This window comes from Gavia stellata, chromosome 5, assembly GCF_030936135.1.
Source record: "Gavia stellata isolate bGavSte3 chromosome 5, bGavSte3.hap2, whole genome shotgun sequence".
NCBI classification, from domain to species: Eukaryota; Metazoa; Chordata; class Aves; order Gaviiformes; family Gaviidae; genus Gavia; species Gavia stellata.
Genome location: NC_082598.1, coordinates 9,244,338 through 9,261,652, shown reverse-complemented (window position 1 = coordinate 9,261,652; position 17,315 = coordinate 9,244,338). Strand labels below are relative to the sequence as shown.

The following is a 17,315-nucleotide window of genomic DNA, read 5'->3' as shown; positions in this document are numbered from 1 at the left end:
TTTTTTGAAACCTTTGCTGGTTTCTGGAGCCCGGCACGCTTTGCATGCCTAGCCCCCTTCCAAAACGCTACAGATGTGGTAGGCATCAACATACAGCTATTCAGAGTACTGATGAAAGTGCCTGCCTTAAAAATCACCTTCTCTCCGTAGCAGTAGCCCAGGGATATGCCAGGGCTGGCAGAGTGCAGGCAAAAATCACTGCTCAGGAGTCCTTCCTGCTACACTGGTTTTGTTATCATCAGCTGCTGCCAGTTTTATTCTCCCCAAATAAAAGCAGAAAGGAGTCTGACTCAAGAGGACAACGTAATAACAACAACAAAAACAGAGCAGAGCTGATTTTCCTGTGAAAATCCTGCCGTAATTCATCATATACAGCAACACAGAAACTTCTGGGTTATTAAATCATTTGAGTGCAGTGCGTTTTTGTGTCCCTTAGCTCTATCTATAAACACAGGCCAGAGCATTTTCCAGAACAACTTACGGTAGAAAGGAAGGAGGGAGAAGAAAGCAGCCAAAGAGCAGATGCTATTACTCTGCCTACAAGGGAATCCAACATCTGACCGAGGGTCAGTCATTTATACCGCAAGAATGTTAATGACCACCAGCACAACTGTCCAGCTCTTTGGTGAGGTCCTTCCTACACCTTCAAAGGATGCCGAGTTGGTTTTCCTTGAAAGCTGGGAGTAGCTATGGCTCAGTCTAACATGTCTCAACTCACTGGGCTTATCTGCAGAAATTAGGACAGAAGTTTCTGCTCCTGCTTTCTCATCACTGTCCACAACGCAACCATAAACCCAGCCTCATTTTCACCTAGTCCCGGAATGACCGCTATAGACGAACCCATAGGGACTTCGCCCTCAATCCCAAGGGACAGCAGCCCTTTTTGACACTTCGGTGTTGAGCGATCGCTAAGGCTGCCAGAGACACCCCCACTCCCACACAGTCGGGATCCTGCTCTTCCATGTACCAATGTAAATCACTGTGAAACACAATTTTCTACAGTCCGTAGAAAACTCCCAATAAAAACAGAGATCCAAACCAAGGCCCTACCTTGATGCCCCCAATCCTATGCTCTCCCTTGAACTCCTTGCCGTTCTTCAGCCAGTAGATGGAAGGAGTTGGGTTTCCACCCGCCGGACATCGGAAGCGAACCGTGTTGGCGGCGGGAACTGCTAGCAGCTTCTTCTCCATCTTATCTGGCCGGGTCCAGAAGGGGACACCTGGGAAAGGAAAGACCAAGTTGAACAGGCCTGTTTCTGCCACGGAGGATATCAGCTGGTGAGCAGATGCATTTGAGGAGGCTTTGGCATGTGCGGAGTGACAGTTAAATTGCTACCTGCTGCAGTTAAGATAAATGACACAGAAATGCTTTCCAGCTAAATGACTCTCATAGACGTAGACAGGGTGTTTGCATTTTAGGTTTGTGATGAAAGGTTCATGACCAGGTTCTTGTCTCGGTAATGCCAGTATAAATCTAGAGTAGCTGCTTTTAAATCAACAGGGAGAGTTATCCTAGATCAGGATGAGAATCTGGCCTCAGCGTGTAAAAAGATACAGATGTACCTTCGGGACAATAGTAGCCAAGAAGCATGAACAGCAGAAAGATGTTGGAACTGTAAAAAAATGTTGATGGGCCAGCAAGGGAGCAGAGAAAAAGCGTTAGCTGAGTGCACTGGAAAATTTTGCTTCTCAGTGAGCACAAATGTAGTGTAGCCTCTTTAAGGGAAGAAAAGAATTAAAAAAAAAAAGCCAGTGCCAAACTGGTTTATCATGTTTATGCGCTTTAAGTACGAGTGATTTTAGTTTTAAAGATTCATGTTACCTTTGAACAGGGATAAGTCTTAAAACACCAAGTGTTAGCATGAGATACTTTTTATAATCTGCCTCAAGTACAGCAATGTTTCTTGGCTGTGTTACAAACATTACATATTAACTCCAAATTAAGGCAGCAGCAGCAGCAAACTCATTATACTGGGAAGAAAGAAAGAGAAAGTTTTTAAAAACAGCCTCCCAAGCTTTCATTTCTGCTTAAGGAAACGCTGCAGAGCTGCCCGTGGGGTGTTCCCCTGCCACGCCAGGGACCACGTCCAGCCCCCCGCTCCATGCTCCGCAGCAAGGCCAAAGGGAGATGGGGGCAGACAGCGTTTGGGCTGCGAAATAGCCAAGAGGAGGCCAAGGAGTGTAACTGGTATCTCCTCCAGACGGGAAGGAAGCACCCACCGACACAGAGTACCCAAACCCACTGGTCACAGAGACCTGTGTGCTTCTGGCCACGACACACTGAAGGTGCTGGTCCTTCAAGAACTGCCTTGGAGAACATCACAGCTGCCAAAGCTGTCAGGAGAGCATTGCTGCTGGCCTCTCCCGCAGCGGTGACGATGCTCAGAAACACCACCCAGCATCACAGCCCCACCTCAGTGCTTCTCTGAAGCCTCTGCAACTCCGTTCCCTTAATGACAAGGGTGTACAAACTTCTCCCTCTTGTTGCATCCCTCTGAGATGCACCTGAGCTGCTCCCTCTCTCCAGTCCTCCCCAATGTTCTTAGCCCCGATGTGTTTGGCTCCATGAGACCCATCCCGTTGCACTTCCAGGCAAGTCAGTGATGACCTCACCTTGGTCTAAGTCCCCAGTGTCCTCCATGCAGGCTCCCTGCTGCATTTCAGCTCCAAGGATTTTGCAGGCAAGGTCACATCGCTCAGCCAAGGCAATCCATGCACTCACCGATTTTCAGCACCTACTAACACTCTCCACATGGTCCCCTCTCCCCACAGCTCCTTGCGAAGCCCACCTGGCTGTGAGGAACTGGATGTCAGGAGCTCCGTCCAGGAAGCCCTCCGTTTGCTGGAGACGGCCCCGCTGGGTCCATCGCTCTCACGTCTCATCTGCTTTCACACCTCTGCAGCCGTACGGCTGGATGTTGGTGCCTCACTAATGCCGTCCCAGGGTGGGAAATCCAGTACTGAAGGCTTGCATCTGCCCTCAGACTGCCTTGCAAAAACACGCTGTGATGCCTATCAGAGTCAGCTCCACGTATCGGAGGGATCTGGTGCTCACCCATGCCGCGTACGCCTCGTTTTTTAAACAACGAAACTGCTTAAGGCCCTTTTCTTGGATGGCACCGGAGCAGGAGTACAGCTGGCACAAACAAAAGCAAAACGAGGAATCCCTGCAATTCCCCGGCTCCTGCAAAATCCCAGCTACAAACTCTGCTGTAAACACATGGCACATCCAGGAGAGGCCTCAAATGCTACACGATAACGCGGGCTAAAGCGGGACATCATGTAGCCATCTACCTTCCAACTTCTGAGCTTAGAAAAACAGTACGATGGCATAAAAAAAATTTTAGAAGAGTGGGTGCAAACCCTAAAGGAAGAGCAGGTCGTGATGGTAAAGGAAGATGCTGCTATCCCATGTGTTGGGAAGGGCAGAAACCGAGCAAAGGCTGGGCAAAGGCCCAGGCAGCAGCGAGGGGGTGAATCTGGAGGACAGTTGGGGTGGTGTTGGGGAGGCTGAAGAGGAGGGAGCTGCAGAAACCATGTTGAGAGACATCTGGTCCTTGGTTTCCGAAGCACGGGCTATTTTCTGGCCGAAAGCTTCCTTCTGGCAATGCACCCTGATTTCCCAGGGACTTTACAGGAGGTTAACAGGGCTACAGGGGAGAGTTCAGGGAAAGGCCAGGCACGGATGGAAAAGTCCTCCTTCCCCGCCGCTAAGAAGGGCAGCCAAACAACCTGCTGTTTGTTGTTTGATTAACGTATCCACCTACAGTAAACCCCATTTTATGGCGTCGGTGACACTCACCCGGGCACAGGGGTGTAACCAGATCGCACGGCCGTGCCACCAGGACCGGGCTCCTCCTTGCGCTGTGCTTTTGGGAGGCTTTCCCCTTTCCACACCGGCTGCATGTGCTGCAGGGTGACGTTTCACCATGTCTTCTCACTTGAAAGATGAGTTTCAATCTCACTGGAGACCCGTCAACCCACTGGCTGATAATTTTGCCACTGAAAACAGGGGGGATTTTGCCATCGGACATCAGAGAGGCCCAGGAAATCCAGCTAGGGGTATTCTCCCTATGGAGCAAAGGCAGGATCCACTCTTCCCTCCTACAATTAGACACGGCTTCTTCCCCGAGTGCGTTCCCTCCGTTTGGGTGCTCCTCCATGCGATTCGGGGCTCACCAGGGCTGGGCACCCCTGGATTAATGTGCCAAGATTCAAACAACCAGGGCATCATTCTCAAGTCAAACTGGAACTGGAAGAAAGTGTCTACGCATTGAAAACGGTGCCTTTGTTCTCACTGGCAGGAGCAGTGAACAAAACATCACTGCTTTCAGTTTGCTGTGCCCCCAGAGTCCTTTCATTACTGCTTTTTAAGGGGGTGAAAATGTTGCTAACTCTTCTTTTCAAGCAGAGCTTGCAAAGCTCGAGAGAGATTTGGGAGCGAGAAAGGAGGAAGGATGAAAGACAGGAAAAATTTCTAGACGTGCTCTCTCTAAATTAATTACGAGCAATGATTTTGCATGTGCAGGTGTGAAAAAAAAAGGGACCCGCAAACATTATCACCGGCCCTTTCCCATCATCAAACGCTAAGCCCGATGGTCCGTTTTGTTCGTCGAAGACACTGGCCACCCATCTGACTGGAATGACCAATTAAAAAAAACCGAGAGCGATACTCGGAATAATTAATACAGCCTAGCGCTCATTTAGCAATTAGGAGCTGCCACAAAATTCTGCGGCAGACAGAATCAACCCTAATTGTGTAATTTCCCCAGCTGACGCCTCCGAGTACACAGTCAGATTTAATTGGAGATTATAGGGGCTCTTTGAAGGTGCTGGGGCTCCGCAGCGGGAGCTCCAAACAAACAGATACCGAGGGGTAGGGAGCATTCGGGCAGAAGAGCAGTGTGTGAAAAGGGAGTTTTGTTTTTGTTTCAGGGCCAGGAAAAACAGCTGTAGAGAACAGAGGTACTGGAAAGCCTCTTTTTGCAAAGGCAGATTGTGGTTTGTGACAAGGCTGCAACAAACAGGCAGATGATTTGAAGCTGCTAAAGTTCCTCTTTCTCCTTTTCTGCCACCCATCCCTAAGGGATGCTCCGGTTCTGTACTGCCCTTCGGAGAGGATGCCTAAAGGAGGGTGGGCAGAGCAGGGCACTCCACGTGGAGGGCCTGTCTCCATGCTCTCCAAGAGTTTTTGCACCAAGTATTCATTTCTTTTAGGACAGATTTCCTCTTGTTCTCTCGCTTTGGTATTTCCAGCTCCCATCGTTCAACAATTTTGGGTCAAAACCCCAAAATTAACGAGATTGGCTTCAAACTCATGACACTATTGGAATCAGCTCTCCAAGCTCTTCTCTACAAATATGAGGATAAGAAACTCTCTCAACACCAGTAAGCCAGAAAATTCACGTATCATCGCAAAGGAGACAAGGTTTTTATTCAGTGATGTGCAATATGGCAACACACAATGAGCCAGTCCTGAATGGACTACCTCCCCCTAAATATGAGTAACTATCCGTTATATTTTTCTGTTGCATGAAGGTGTGTTTATTGCCTTCACTTTAACTACTGACCACGGCTGTGTCTGATGGCCAAGCAGGGGCTCGTACACCCCATTAGTAGGGTATCTTTTTGCCACAAGAGATGGAGGACACAGGTCTTTGGGCTGTCCATAGGACACGGCACTGGCTACAGCCACTTGTTTGCCTGCCCAGGACGGTCCTGCAGCCCCTGTCCCTTGTAGAATGTCCCAGCGGCGGCGGTGCCAGGGTGAACAACACAGCTCCCTATACTCAAGATCTGTGAAGGTTACACGGAGGGTCTGACGTCAAACAAAGCAACATAAAGGACATTCATGTCATGACACGCCACGAGGTTTCACCGCACTGGCACGTTAAGCTAATCAACCGTTTTTAAAGCAGAAGAGGATCCAACTTTTTATAACGAGACCTTTAAGCAAAGCCAGTCGTTACCTTCGGGTCTAAAAAAAGAGACAGCCTTGAAGTCATGAAGACCCAGAATAGAGGCTATAAATACATGCGGTGAAACGTGTGTTTTCCTTTTCAGTGAAGAAAAATGTGTCTTTCTGTACCATAAACCAGCTGATGTTTTGTGATACCTGTTGCTAAGAGATGGAGTTTACTACAAACCACATTAAAAAAAAAGTACATAACGATTAATTGTGCTCATCAGGAGCTGCTCTGCAGCACCAACAAATCCTGACCAAACCTGACCCTCCCTATGCCTCTACCAGGCTTCAGCAGGCATCAGGAGCCCTGAGCGCCTCTGTAAAGGTGCCTGTCACCTCGCAGGATCCGACCCTTAATTAGAAGCTATCAGAAAACCACTAACTGCTGCTGATGGGTCGCCTGGCACTGTAACTCATCATTACTGTCCACATACTGCATGACACAGCGGTATGAATTTATTACAGTGGGAGACCTGTTTTAAAGAGTCCTGCATGTCCAACGCTATGGGCAGGAGAAATTTTCCAGTCACGTTGAACTTCTGCCAACGTACATAGCTGATTGGGAGTTCAAATGCAAGACATTTATTTATTAAAAACACACAGGCAGCTCGCTTTGCAGAAATATAAAGAGCATAATAAAACACAACGCTAACGCCTCTGAAGCATGTAATGATCCTGATTAATGCTATTGCACTTAAAGAAACAAGCACTGGGATTGAAAGAGATTCAGAGTAAAAGCACCGAGAGGCTCTGTCCTGGGGCTCCCTTCCCCAAGTGAGTGAAAGAAAAAGCCCGTAAAGCCAAAGGGGTTGCTCCTGCTTATGGCATTAGTAAATTTGGCCCTTGGCTAGCGTAAATTTTATGCTCTGACTCCAGCCAAGATGCTGGTAAGGACCAGAATCAAAACAGCTAAAAATAAAGCAGGCCAAGGTTTGCAGTGGTGTAAAACTGGTGTAACGTCAGTGTAGTAAAAAAAAAAAAAAAAAAAAAAGATAAGTGGGTTTGTCTGGATTTATACGCAAGGAGAATTTATAACTCGCGCTTATCAAGTCAGATTCACAGAATCAAGTCTCCAAAACAAAAATTACGCTACTGCTGCTGTAGGGTATTATAGCAGCGATACCACTCCGGCTGTTATTTCTAAATTTTTAGATAAACATCATCATGGTACCATCCTAAGGTCACTGATTTCAACACGGAGAAAGAGCTGCTGTCTGACCAGGTGAACATCCAGATGAGCTGCTCTGCTTGGGAGCCACATCTCTTTGAAAGAAAAGGCCTCTGTATCCCAGAGAAACAAATTACCTGTATCTTCTGACTCATCGTCGTCATCTTCATCATCACCTGACGAAGGGGAATCTAGGAGAAGGAGGAGAAAGAAATGAAGCAGAAAGAGGATGGCACACAGGGACACCACGTTGGACGAGGCTGCTGGTGTCACAGTGGGCTCCAGCAAGGGAGGACATGCAAGTGATGGGTCACCCTTCCCTACAGCTCCACCAGCCCGTCCCTCCCACGCTGCTGGGCCAGGGACAACTGGCCAGGAGCTTTCTGAACTGGGAGAGAGGTGTCATGAGTTTGCCAGTGCTTTGCCACCAGAAACTGGGGTCCAATACCAAATACTTCTCCCTGTGTGAAGTGCTCTTCTCCTCATAAATACAAAAGCAATTCCAAAAGGGGAAGTTTATTTTTGCAGAACAAGCTCTCCCCCGCTTTTTTTTTCCCTCTAGCATTCACTCTGAAGACGTTTTATTTCACCGAGTCTCAAACTGACAGGTCAGCATTTCTAATTCACTTTCCCTGCATTTTTCTTTTAACTCAGTACACCCCTGCCACGTCTCCCCTTGTTAACTCCTTGCTCAACCACTCAGACCAAAGCTTTTAAAACTTCCTCTTGCAATCAAACCTCTCTCTGGATTGACATTTTGATGGCTACTCCGTGAGCCAGTTCCCTTCGGTTATATTTCTCCTACAGAGGCACCTCAAGGCTGTAACTGAATAGAGGTTAACAGGTGGGAATTTTCCATCTCTATCTCTCCAAAATATCCTGAACTGTTTCTCTTAATGTGGTCTAGCATCTCACCTTCTCCAAGCTGTCCACAATGAAGTCTCAGTCCCTCTTCCCCCCACCAAATGACTACTGTAAATGTAAATCCCATTATAAAATAGCAGCTTAGTGTTTGATTTAGTTTACATGATTTAGTACAATTCAGTGTCTGGAAGATTTAGCATCACTGACTTCATATATCTCCAGGAATTTCTTTTTTAAATAAAGGCAAAATGCTAACAACCCAGCAGCCTTTATATTCTGAGACAGTGGTAAAAGAACTTGGCCTTAAACACTAGGAAACAGGAAACTTTATGAATGTTCAACATGTGGCCAGAAATGTAAAGCACTACTTTAGACCAAGCCAGGCAGAGCCTCCTTTGTTTCAAGATGCACTCGAATTTTCTGCTGTTCTCTGACCAGCTCAGTGAAGGTAAAAATGGGGTGAAAAAAAAGGGGGGGGGGGGGGGAAGAAGGGGGGTGGTGGTGGGGTGTAAGGTAACAGCAAATGCTATTTCTCTGCAGAATCTGGAAGGAGTTTCCAGACATATTCACCATCTACAGGAGCAAGTAACACAGGAATCACCTCCCTGCTTTAGACTGCAGTGGTGCGTCGTGCTTTGCACCTTCTCTTTGGCAAAGTCTCAAAGAAGACTTCAAACACGTATGTAACTGCAAATCCACAGTTGAGGTCCTGCTGGCAGCAGAACTAGGGAAATGCCACGGGGCGTGCTGAAAGTGAAGTGGATGTTTAGGTGTTTTGGCTGAACCAGCAAGTTTACTCAAGTCCCGGCGAAGGCAGAAACTGAGCCAAATCCCCACCAGCATCGACAGAGAAACCAGCACATTCTCAGCCCTTCACTCTCAGATTTGGTTACCCATACATTAACATGTGATTATAATTTACTGCTGGTTTCCAATGAATCAAGCACGACCAGAAGAGCAGAATCCATTTTTAAAAAAATTCAAAAACATTTCCACAAGACTGAGGGAAGAGTCTTTGACCTTGCTTGTGTTTCAGGTGAGAGAGGAAGCTTAGGTTTCAAGACCAAATATCCCATGTTCAGAGCTACTGTCCTATTCAGGTTACTAAAACATCACCTTTTTCGAAAGGTGGCTAAAACTTTGTAAGATATTTGTTAATCATTTACTAAAATAGCAATCCTTTTCAGAAGTTGACAAGTTATTGGCATCATCAAGAACTGCTAGATGCTATTCTCAAAAGCACTTTAATTATGAACGGAAAGGGGCTTAAATTTTTTAGTCACCTGTTTTGAAGACCTTAGTCTTGGGTATTTTGAAAGCTCTTTTCGCTGGTACCAGCCTGCAGTCCGTGCTCATCACCGGAGTGCTGCTCGCCCACTAAATCCAAAGGCTGTTCTGTGCGTGAAATGGTTGCAGAAATGGAGCTTCTGCCAACAGGGCTGGAGATCAGTTTGGGCATGCAGCCTCTACTTGTGATCCTCTTCAAGTGTTCAGGTTTTAAGAGGACAGTACGTTTCTTTTTGTAAACTAGCAAAACACTCAAGCCCATGTCTGTCAAGGGAGGCATTTTAAAGAGATCAAACGCTGCTATTCATCAACCTGGTTTTCAACCCTGAAATGCCAGCTCCAGCACCTCCTTGCTCTACCTTCAGCATCAAGCATCTCACTGTGCACACTAAGAGTTGCTGCAGAAGAGCCAATTTGTTGCAGACTCAAAACTCACGGCCCCATGTAGGAAAATCCTGATAGCTGCTAGAATCTGGAACCATCCATCAAAATGGGACATGCATGCATATCAGCCATTCTGAATAAACCTGGCCTAGTTTTCTCACTTAAAAGTCCAGAATGGAGCAATTCCAGTTTGTTAGTACAGATTTAAACCAGTTTAATGCAGAGGACAACAACTCCGGCCCCAAACGTTAGATATTTGCATAAAGACCCAACCAGATACCCGAGCTAATCGCTGGCGTTACCTTTCAGAAGTGGGAACACAAACCACAAATCTCCAATAACAATCTCATCTCCGCAGTGCCACGCTGAGCAATCAATACTAATTATGAAGAAGTATCTGAGCATACGAGAGGCGCCACTATTGCCACATAAAGCAGGGCTTCAAAGTTTAAAACAAGGGCTGTTGACAGCTAAAACGTAGACTCCCACATTACCAGCACTTTGGTGGTAATGACAGTGGGCTAATAGAATCAAAGACTCATAATGCTGTCAGAAAGCAGGTTCAGGTTACTCGCTTGTTCTTAAGCTGTTATTAGCTATTATTAGCGAAGAGGAAAAACACAGGGGCTTAAACTTTTTAAAAGCAGAGGATTATCAGCCCTTCCACTATTAAAAACAATTTCTCACTTTACGAACTTTTGAGGCTGGCAGCTGTTTCATTTGAGCGTGTAACCAGCTGCCCTCTTCTGCCTCCCTGCTGCCCCTTGAACTCAAAAGCATTTTAATGTCACCTAAAAAAAAAAAGAGAGTAACGTTTCTAACAACCTGCAGTTCCTTGGATAGTTCCAATAATCGTACCTAGTTAAAGAAAGCCTTTCAAGGGCCAAAAACTTCTTTAACCATTTAATTGATATGACCTTGAAGCATTCACAGCAATCTCCAGTAACGTTCAATGAAAAGCAGATGTTGGTGAAGGCTTACTGAAACGAGCTTTTATTCTCACGATGGTTTGATTCTCTCACTTACACAAAATCCTATTTCTGGCATGAGAAAGCCCTTTATGGAGTGGATGTGATTTACAATCACAAACATCTCTGTGTTTGGTTTTCAGACACAGCCTTACTTTTTGAGGGAACTCAACTTTTGTAGGCAAGGACCTACTGTTCGAGGATGCTCGAAAACGCTCCAACAGTGCAAGGGCAAAGGAAAGTTTTCAAAACCTGAGATCCACAAGGGGTTAATTCTTCTGAAAATTCAGGCTTTTAATCTGTGTGATCAGGAGGCTTTCTATCTGCTCACAGTGATGCGTATCCACCTACCAATGCAGCCGCCTGAAATCAGCCTGAAATCACGGAGATGATCTTAGCATTAGCGGTTAGCTATCTAGAAACAACAGATTTTTCTGGCACTCTCTGTTTAGTGATCCAGGCTTGGGCAGCTTGTAGCTGTTCTGTCCTACTGTCCTAATCACGGAAAATATGGCCAAGCAAATGACAGCATGTGCTTTGCTAACACAGCCCTTATTTGCAATATATGAATCCCAGTAAGTACCTTTGATGAAGCATGTATTAGAGATATACACAGTTTACAGGTAAGCTACTTCCAAAACAAACTAGTAATTTGTGATAACCGGGATGGAGGGAAGAGATTTATCAGCTACAACAGGGAAACAGTTTTCAGGAATCCCCAGCTTTTACATGCAATTTTGCCACTGATTTGTCACATAAAGTGGAAAAAGTCACTTAACCTCCCTGAGCCACAGTTCACTCACTCACAAAAGACTTCAAAGGCACATGCAGAATTGCATCTATTTGAGTGTTAAGGGGATTTTGGGTTTAATCTGACTAGCACCGTTTCTAAGTCTCTCTCGGTATTAACATCAAGCTTTAACATTTGCTGCGGACACAGAAGCATTCTTCGATTGGTTTGTTTCGTCAGTCTAATCACTGCCAGGAGTTACCAGGGAGGTAGAGACCTACCAAGTACGGACGAACACCGCAAAGCACCAGCTGTGTTGAACATGTGAAGGGGCAAAAATGAAAAAAAAAAACCAACAAAAAAACCCCCCACTGAGACAGCTGTATTTCTGCACGTACCTGTAACTCTGACTGTAAAGTTTCCCAGGACCTCGTTGGAATGCCTTGGCTTGCAACTGTACAGCCCCGAGTCATCATATGACACATTGATTATCTTCAACAGTTTTTGTCCAATATGAGTTCTGTTGGTAGGTGCAATCCCGATACCATCTTTAAACCAGAAAACAGACACAGAAGAGCCTTGGGTGTTACAGGAAAGTTCAATGGTATCTCCACTTCCAAACACCAACTCTTCCAGAAAGGCAGTCTCGCTCCTCAAGTATTCTGCAAAGGGAGAAAGAAACGGAAATGAGTAAATAAGAGCAGGTGTCAGAGAACGAAAGAGCACTTAAAAAAGAAACTTATCTTATATTTGCCCTACTGATGCTTCCATGTGCCCAGAGCTCCTCCTTGCCAGAGATAAGCCTTGCCTGCCCCAGGCAGGTAGTAATGCAGAAAGATAGCTGTGCACACTACAGTCAGGTCCCTGGCTGATCTACAAGGAAGGCTTCAACCCTGTAGCGACCAAAACACAGCCACCCCACCAGGTGCATCACAACAAACAGCACAGACCACTACGTAGGGTCATTGCAACACCCAATGTTGCGTGGGGAGGAGGTCTGGTAGAAATAAGCGTGTGCTGAAAAGTTCACAGTTCAGTCTCTGGATTCTCGATTCCTGTGACTCTGTCCACAACCCTTGCAAGACCCAGCAAGCAGGCAGGATACAAGGAGCAGAAATGGGGATACACCCAATTTCTCAAGTGACTCTGGGTGGCCCAAAGGCAACCTCTGTGGGCTAAAGGGAACAAGGGGGAAGGCTGGACAGAAGACACAGGCTGGAATAGCTAAAATAAATTAACCCACCACAAGCTCCCTGCTGGAGTTGCTCCCTGTGCAACAAAGAAATGCAGAACCAAAGACTGAGCACGAAAGCTGAAATCCCTTTCTTCAGTCTATCCACCAGCTGCGGCAGTCTGTTCCACAAGTCATGACAGTGAACCCTGTCACGGGCTGGAGGATTTTGTTTTACCATAGGATAATGACACAAGGAAAGGTTCAAACTCAGAAGTCTCCCCATGAGGAACGTGGGGCATGCTGAAAGTGTGGTTCTTGGGTCTGATGGTCCTCAGGCTCATTTTAGTGACATATAAACTCACTCTTGACATTGAATGGTTTATTAATCCTTTACACCAGTTTAATAAAGAATTAGCCCTCTACAGCTGCCCTCAACCCAGCTAGATCAACAGCAAGACTGCCATTCTCCCCACTATGTTAACCAACATTTTCACTTGGCATTGCCCTATCTCTATCTTCTGGCTTACACAGGCTCTGAAACTGTAAGCTCCACCAAGCATAAGAGTCGTCTTGGTTTTGTACAATATGTATCACAGGGGATCCTATTCCACAATGAAGACAATTTGGTGCTACGATTACATAACTGGGAAGTAAAAAGTAATTCAGAACAGATCGGTCTGAAACTAATCCTATGATCCAAATCCAGGTGGCCTGACTTGATCGCTGATAGAAATCAGACATGGATAGAGATCCTAATTTTGCAGCTTAAGCATATTCATAGATTACAATTTGACTGTGAAACCAATGCAACTGCAGCAGCTCTGAATACCTGAGGATGTGGCATTGGCTTCAAGCTGCTCTTTTGCCAGTAAGTGAAAGAGTTGGAGCAGGTTATAAGAGAAAAATGTATTGCTTTCCTCTTCTGGTCATGCAAGTTTTTATTCTTGTGGAAATGTAAAAATCAAAAATATAAAAATGTTTCAGTCAATAGCCTTGTAGGATAGAAATAAAGAAACCTGGGGGCCTGAAAATGTGGTATTTCATGGGAGGTATCACCTCACAGGAGGCAAAGCCCACACTCATTGGGGTTACAAAGAACCTTTCCTCCGATACCCTGGCAGCAATTCCAACTCAAATATTTTAGGTTTTGGCCAGAATTTTGTGGTATTCATGCAGTCAAATGTTTAGGGTGTTGGGTTTTTTTTTTCTTTTAATGAAAATATTTTCCCTAAAAGCATTTACTTTTAGCAAAAAGAAAAAGAAGACAGAGCTCCGGCATCTCCTTCCCATCAGACCAGCACCTGTTGTGACATTGAGTGTTCGCCCATGGTCTCTTCCCAACTCGGATATATCCTTGGGGAAAATACAGTTGAGAAATATTCTGGTTAAAGTGTTCCTTTCAGGGTTTTTTTCTTCTTTCTTCTAGACTATAAGGATTTTTTCAATGGTACCAGCTTTGGCTTCCAATTAAAAAGCCCTGTATACAGCTTTGCACTTGCAGGAGTGGCTACCGATCTTTGTTTGTTGACTCTGATGGAAGCTCTTGCTAATTTAACCTACTGGAAAACAAACCCCATGCAGCTGCACAATTCCTCCATACAAAATACACAGTTTTACCCAAGCTGTTTGCCAAATGATCAAGACTTGTATATTTTGGCTTTTCTATCATAAACCTACCAAACAGGAACAAGCCCAGACTAAGCACAAGCCAAAATGTACTGTTTAGCCATTTAAAAGGAAATCACTCTTTTTTGAAAGCCGTAATGGACCTGGGTTAATGACAAAGCAACAAATTATATTTATAAAACATAATCAGGGAATGCTGAAATGAAGAGGAAATTCACTTTAGACTGAGAGCAGAACGATTGGGGTCTGAAGCTTCTTCTGTGCAAAGAAGCATCATCTCTTGTTTCTGACAACTTTATTTTGGCATGTCTGCCCTCAGTCTCCCCAGCCAGTCTCCAGCAGATACCCTGATGCCTGTTAAATGCAAAGTTCAGCCCTAGTGACTTTATTCCTACCGACTGGGAGTAATATCTGGAAAGATGGAGTGGTAAATTAGAAGAATGTTACTAATGGTTATAATCTCACTTCTTTAAACAGTTTTTCAAATTTCAGTTTATATGCTTACGGCTTAAAAAATAAAAAGGACCCAAATTGGAGACCTCCACAAAGCACTGAAACGTGCACTTAAGTGCACTTTGCCCAACTGCAACCTTGGAGAACGAAATTTTACTGTTTACTATTATTCCTCATATAGTTTTCAAATACAGTGATAAACCCGAAAGCAGAGACTGTCTCTTTTCCGTGCTTAGAACAGCTGGAGTTTAAAGCATGGAACCAGAGCTCACGTCTCCCACTGGGTGCCCAGAGCCCAGAACCTCCTTCCCACCTTCCAGCTGAAAGTGCCTCGTGTTTCCAACACCTTCTCAACAAGGACGATTCCTCCCCCACCAAGACATGAAGGAGACATGAAGTTGCCCATCCTGAGGCCAAGCATCCAGCCATTAGACTGACTTGCAGAAGTCTACATCTCCAACCACACTGCATGAACAAAGTGGCAGGAGCTGTACGTGCAGCCTGCGCTTGGAAGGGGTTTAACACAGATGGGCTGAGCCCTCCCGGGGACCTCGACGAGGGTTTGGACACCTTCTTCATCCTGCGTCTAAATCATAAGGAAACGAGTACAGGGGAGCAGGCACTGAGCGCTCACAACACAGTTTGCTTCTTCCATCTGGTCACACACCTTTGACTGAGGCACTCAGAAAACTTCCCACTGCAAAGCAGCACTGCGGGGAGGCAGGTTTTCACATTTACTGAGGCTGAACACACATGTCCTGGATCTCAGTCCTGGGCCCTAAGAAAACCATCCTCACTGCTAGCAAACAGCTATCCCCACACGTCCTTTAAAACTCTCCTAAAGCGTTTCTATTGCAAGCCAGATTGCAAAGGTCCCCCCTGCTCCCAAAGGGAATTCCCATTTGGGATCTAACTGACCTTAACAGCACCTTTTCAAAGCCCACAGTAGACAGTTATAAGCATGTACTTTCATAGGTATAAATTACTGGGGAGTTAACTCACGTAGGGGTTACGGGAGCCCACTCCATCATGTGCCAGCAGAGCAGGGGTTAATGAGTTTGCAGCTTCAGTGGGTTCTTAGAGAGGAGGAGACAATCGAGGTTGTGGGCTCCCAAGATATGACTAAAATTCAACCATTTATTAGTTTAGTCAAAGCAGTAATGAGTTGAGAATCAGCACTTGCAGCGTCATCGCTGCTACTCGTAGCAAATTTGCTACACAGAAAGAGGCAATTTTTAAGCTGTCCCGAGGAGCAAAAAGGCAGCAACTAACCGGGAAGCACTTTCCCCAACGAGGAGCGGCTGGCCCAGCAATGCTAAAATGCTTTTGTATGTATTCACTTACAAGATACTTCATCTCCGTAGCTGCTTGGCTCATCCCAGCAATAATTCACTGTCTGTGTGGTTCGCAGCTCCAAGTGCTTAAGTGTGTCAGTATTTCCATCAGATGTCTGCTTCTCTTAGACATCAATACTTGTTTCTGGCTGAGCCTGGAAATGTTTTATTTTGGTTTTAACGCAGGCAGCTCTCAAGAACTGCAGGAAGATATGCTGTTTTTTATTTTTCAGGCACAAAGGGATGAGGAGGAGGAGGGCAGTGGGGTATTCCTGGGCTGCTTATGGCCCCCCAAAACCTTCAAGCCAACCTAGAGCCTGGCTGACGCCCTCTCCGGTGTCAGGGACTATTTCCAGGTGCTGTGGCAGAAAGCATGGGGGCTGCTCCTGGGTGGCGAAGGGCCATGGTGCCCACGGGAGGCTCGTTGGGGTGGGGAAGCCCCGGGGCCACGCACCACCTCGCAGGGTGCTGGGTCCTGGCTCCAGGACACTCCGTCCGGTTATTTCTCTTCACCTGTGTTTTTCCTCCTGGAATAGCTTCCCATGGTTCTGCTTTTCCAAACATCCAAGTGTTTGGGAGCTTCTCGAGGGACTGCTCAGGTGGGGTACACGCCTCCCCCATCCTCATCCTCCTCCTCCAGAGAGCATCCCGCAGCTGGGGCACATCCACCATGCAACCAAACCCCACCGGGACTCCCATCACCGGGACTCCCATCACCGAGGGCTCAAGGCACATGGCCTTCAGTACCAACCGCAAAACATTCCTCATCCCACCTTGAAACCTGGCAATCCCGGAGAGGCTTTTTGGGATAGCTTCACAGCCCGGTGGTGGAATAGACTAAGCGGCTCATTTCTAAGTGGATCATATTTTCCCATTTTCAAGCTGGACAAGCTGCATTTGGCATGTTAACAAGCAGAAATACAGCAGCACTCCACGCATTTCTCTCTTCAGGCTAATTCAAAAACATTTCTTGTTCTATGTGTTTTATTGCACCAAATCCAGCATGACAGGATATGTTATAGGATCATGGAGCAACAGCTGTGCCAGAGCTTTCTCCTGTTGAGTTTGATATCCCGTTCCCAGGGGGATGATGGTCACAGCCACTGAGACAGTGGCTAACTGCCGGAGGGATATGGAAACTCCCCTGGCCCCAGCATTGGTGGGATGAACAAGGCTATGATGGCAAAGAGCACACAGGCTATCTCCAGGCTCAGACCAGTGCCATGTCCTCTAAGTGTGTTAATAGGGGCCCATAGTATTATTCACCCTCCACAACAGTGTTTTTCCCAATACCTATGTCACTGCTTGTGGGACGGGGCTGCTTCTCCACCTCACCTTGGGACTTCTGCACTGGGAAGAGCA

At 46.2% G+C, this 17,315-nt stretch overlaps 1 protein-coding gene across 1 annotated transcript in view; it reads right to left on the bottom strand.

The window, feature by feature from the left end:
• FGFR3 (fibroblast growth factor receptor 3) overlaps positions 1 to 17,315 on the bottom strand; it is a 55,284-nt gene that overhangs the window by 20,951 nt on the left and 17,018 nt on the right. The window contains exons 2-4 of the mRNA XM_059818165.1: positions 11,765 to 12,028; positions 7,271 to 7,324; positions 1,051 to 1,220 (exon numbers count right to left, since the gene is read on the bottom strand). Of these exons, the coding sequence (XP_059674148.1) occupies positions 1,051 to 1,220; positions 7,271 to 7,324; positions 11,765 to 12,028 (488 nt within the window). The remainder of the gene's footprint in view (positions 1 to 1,050; positions 1,221 to 7,270; positions 7,325 to 11,764; positions 12,029 to 17,315) is intronic.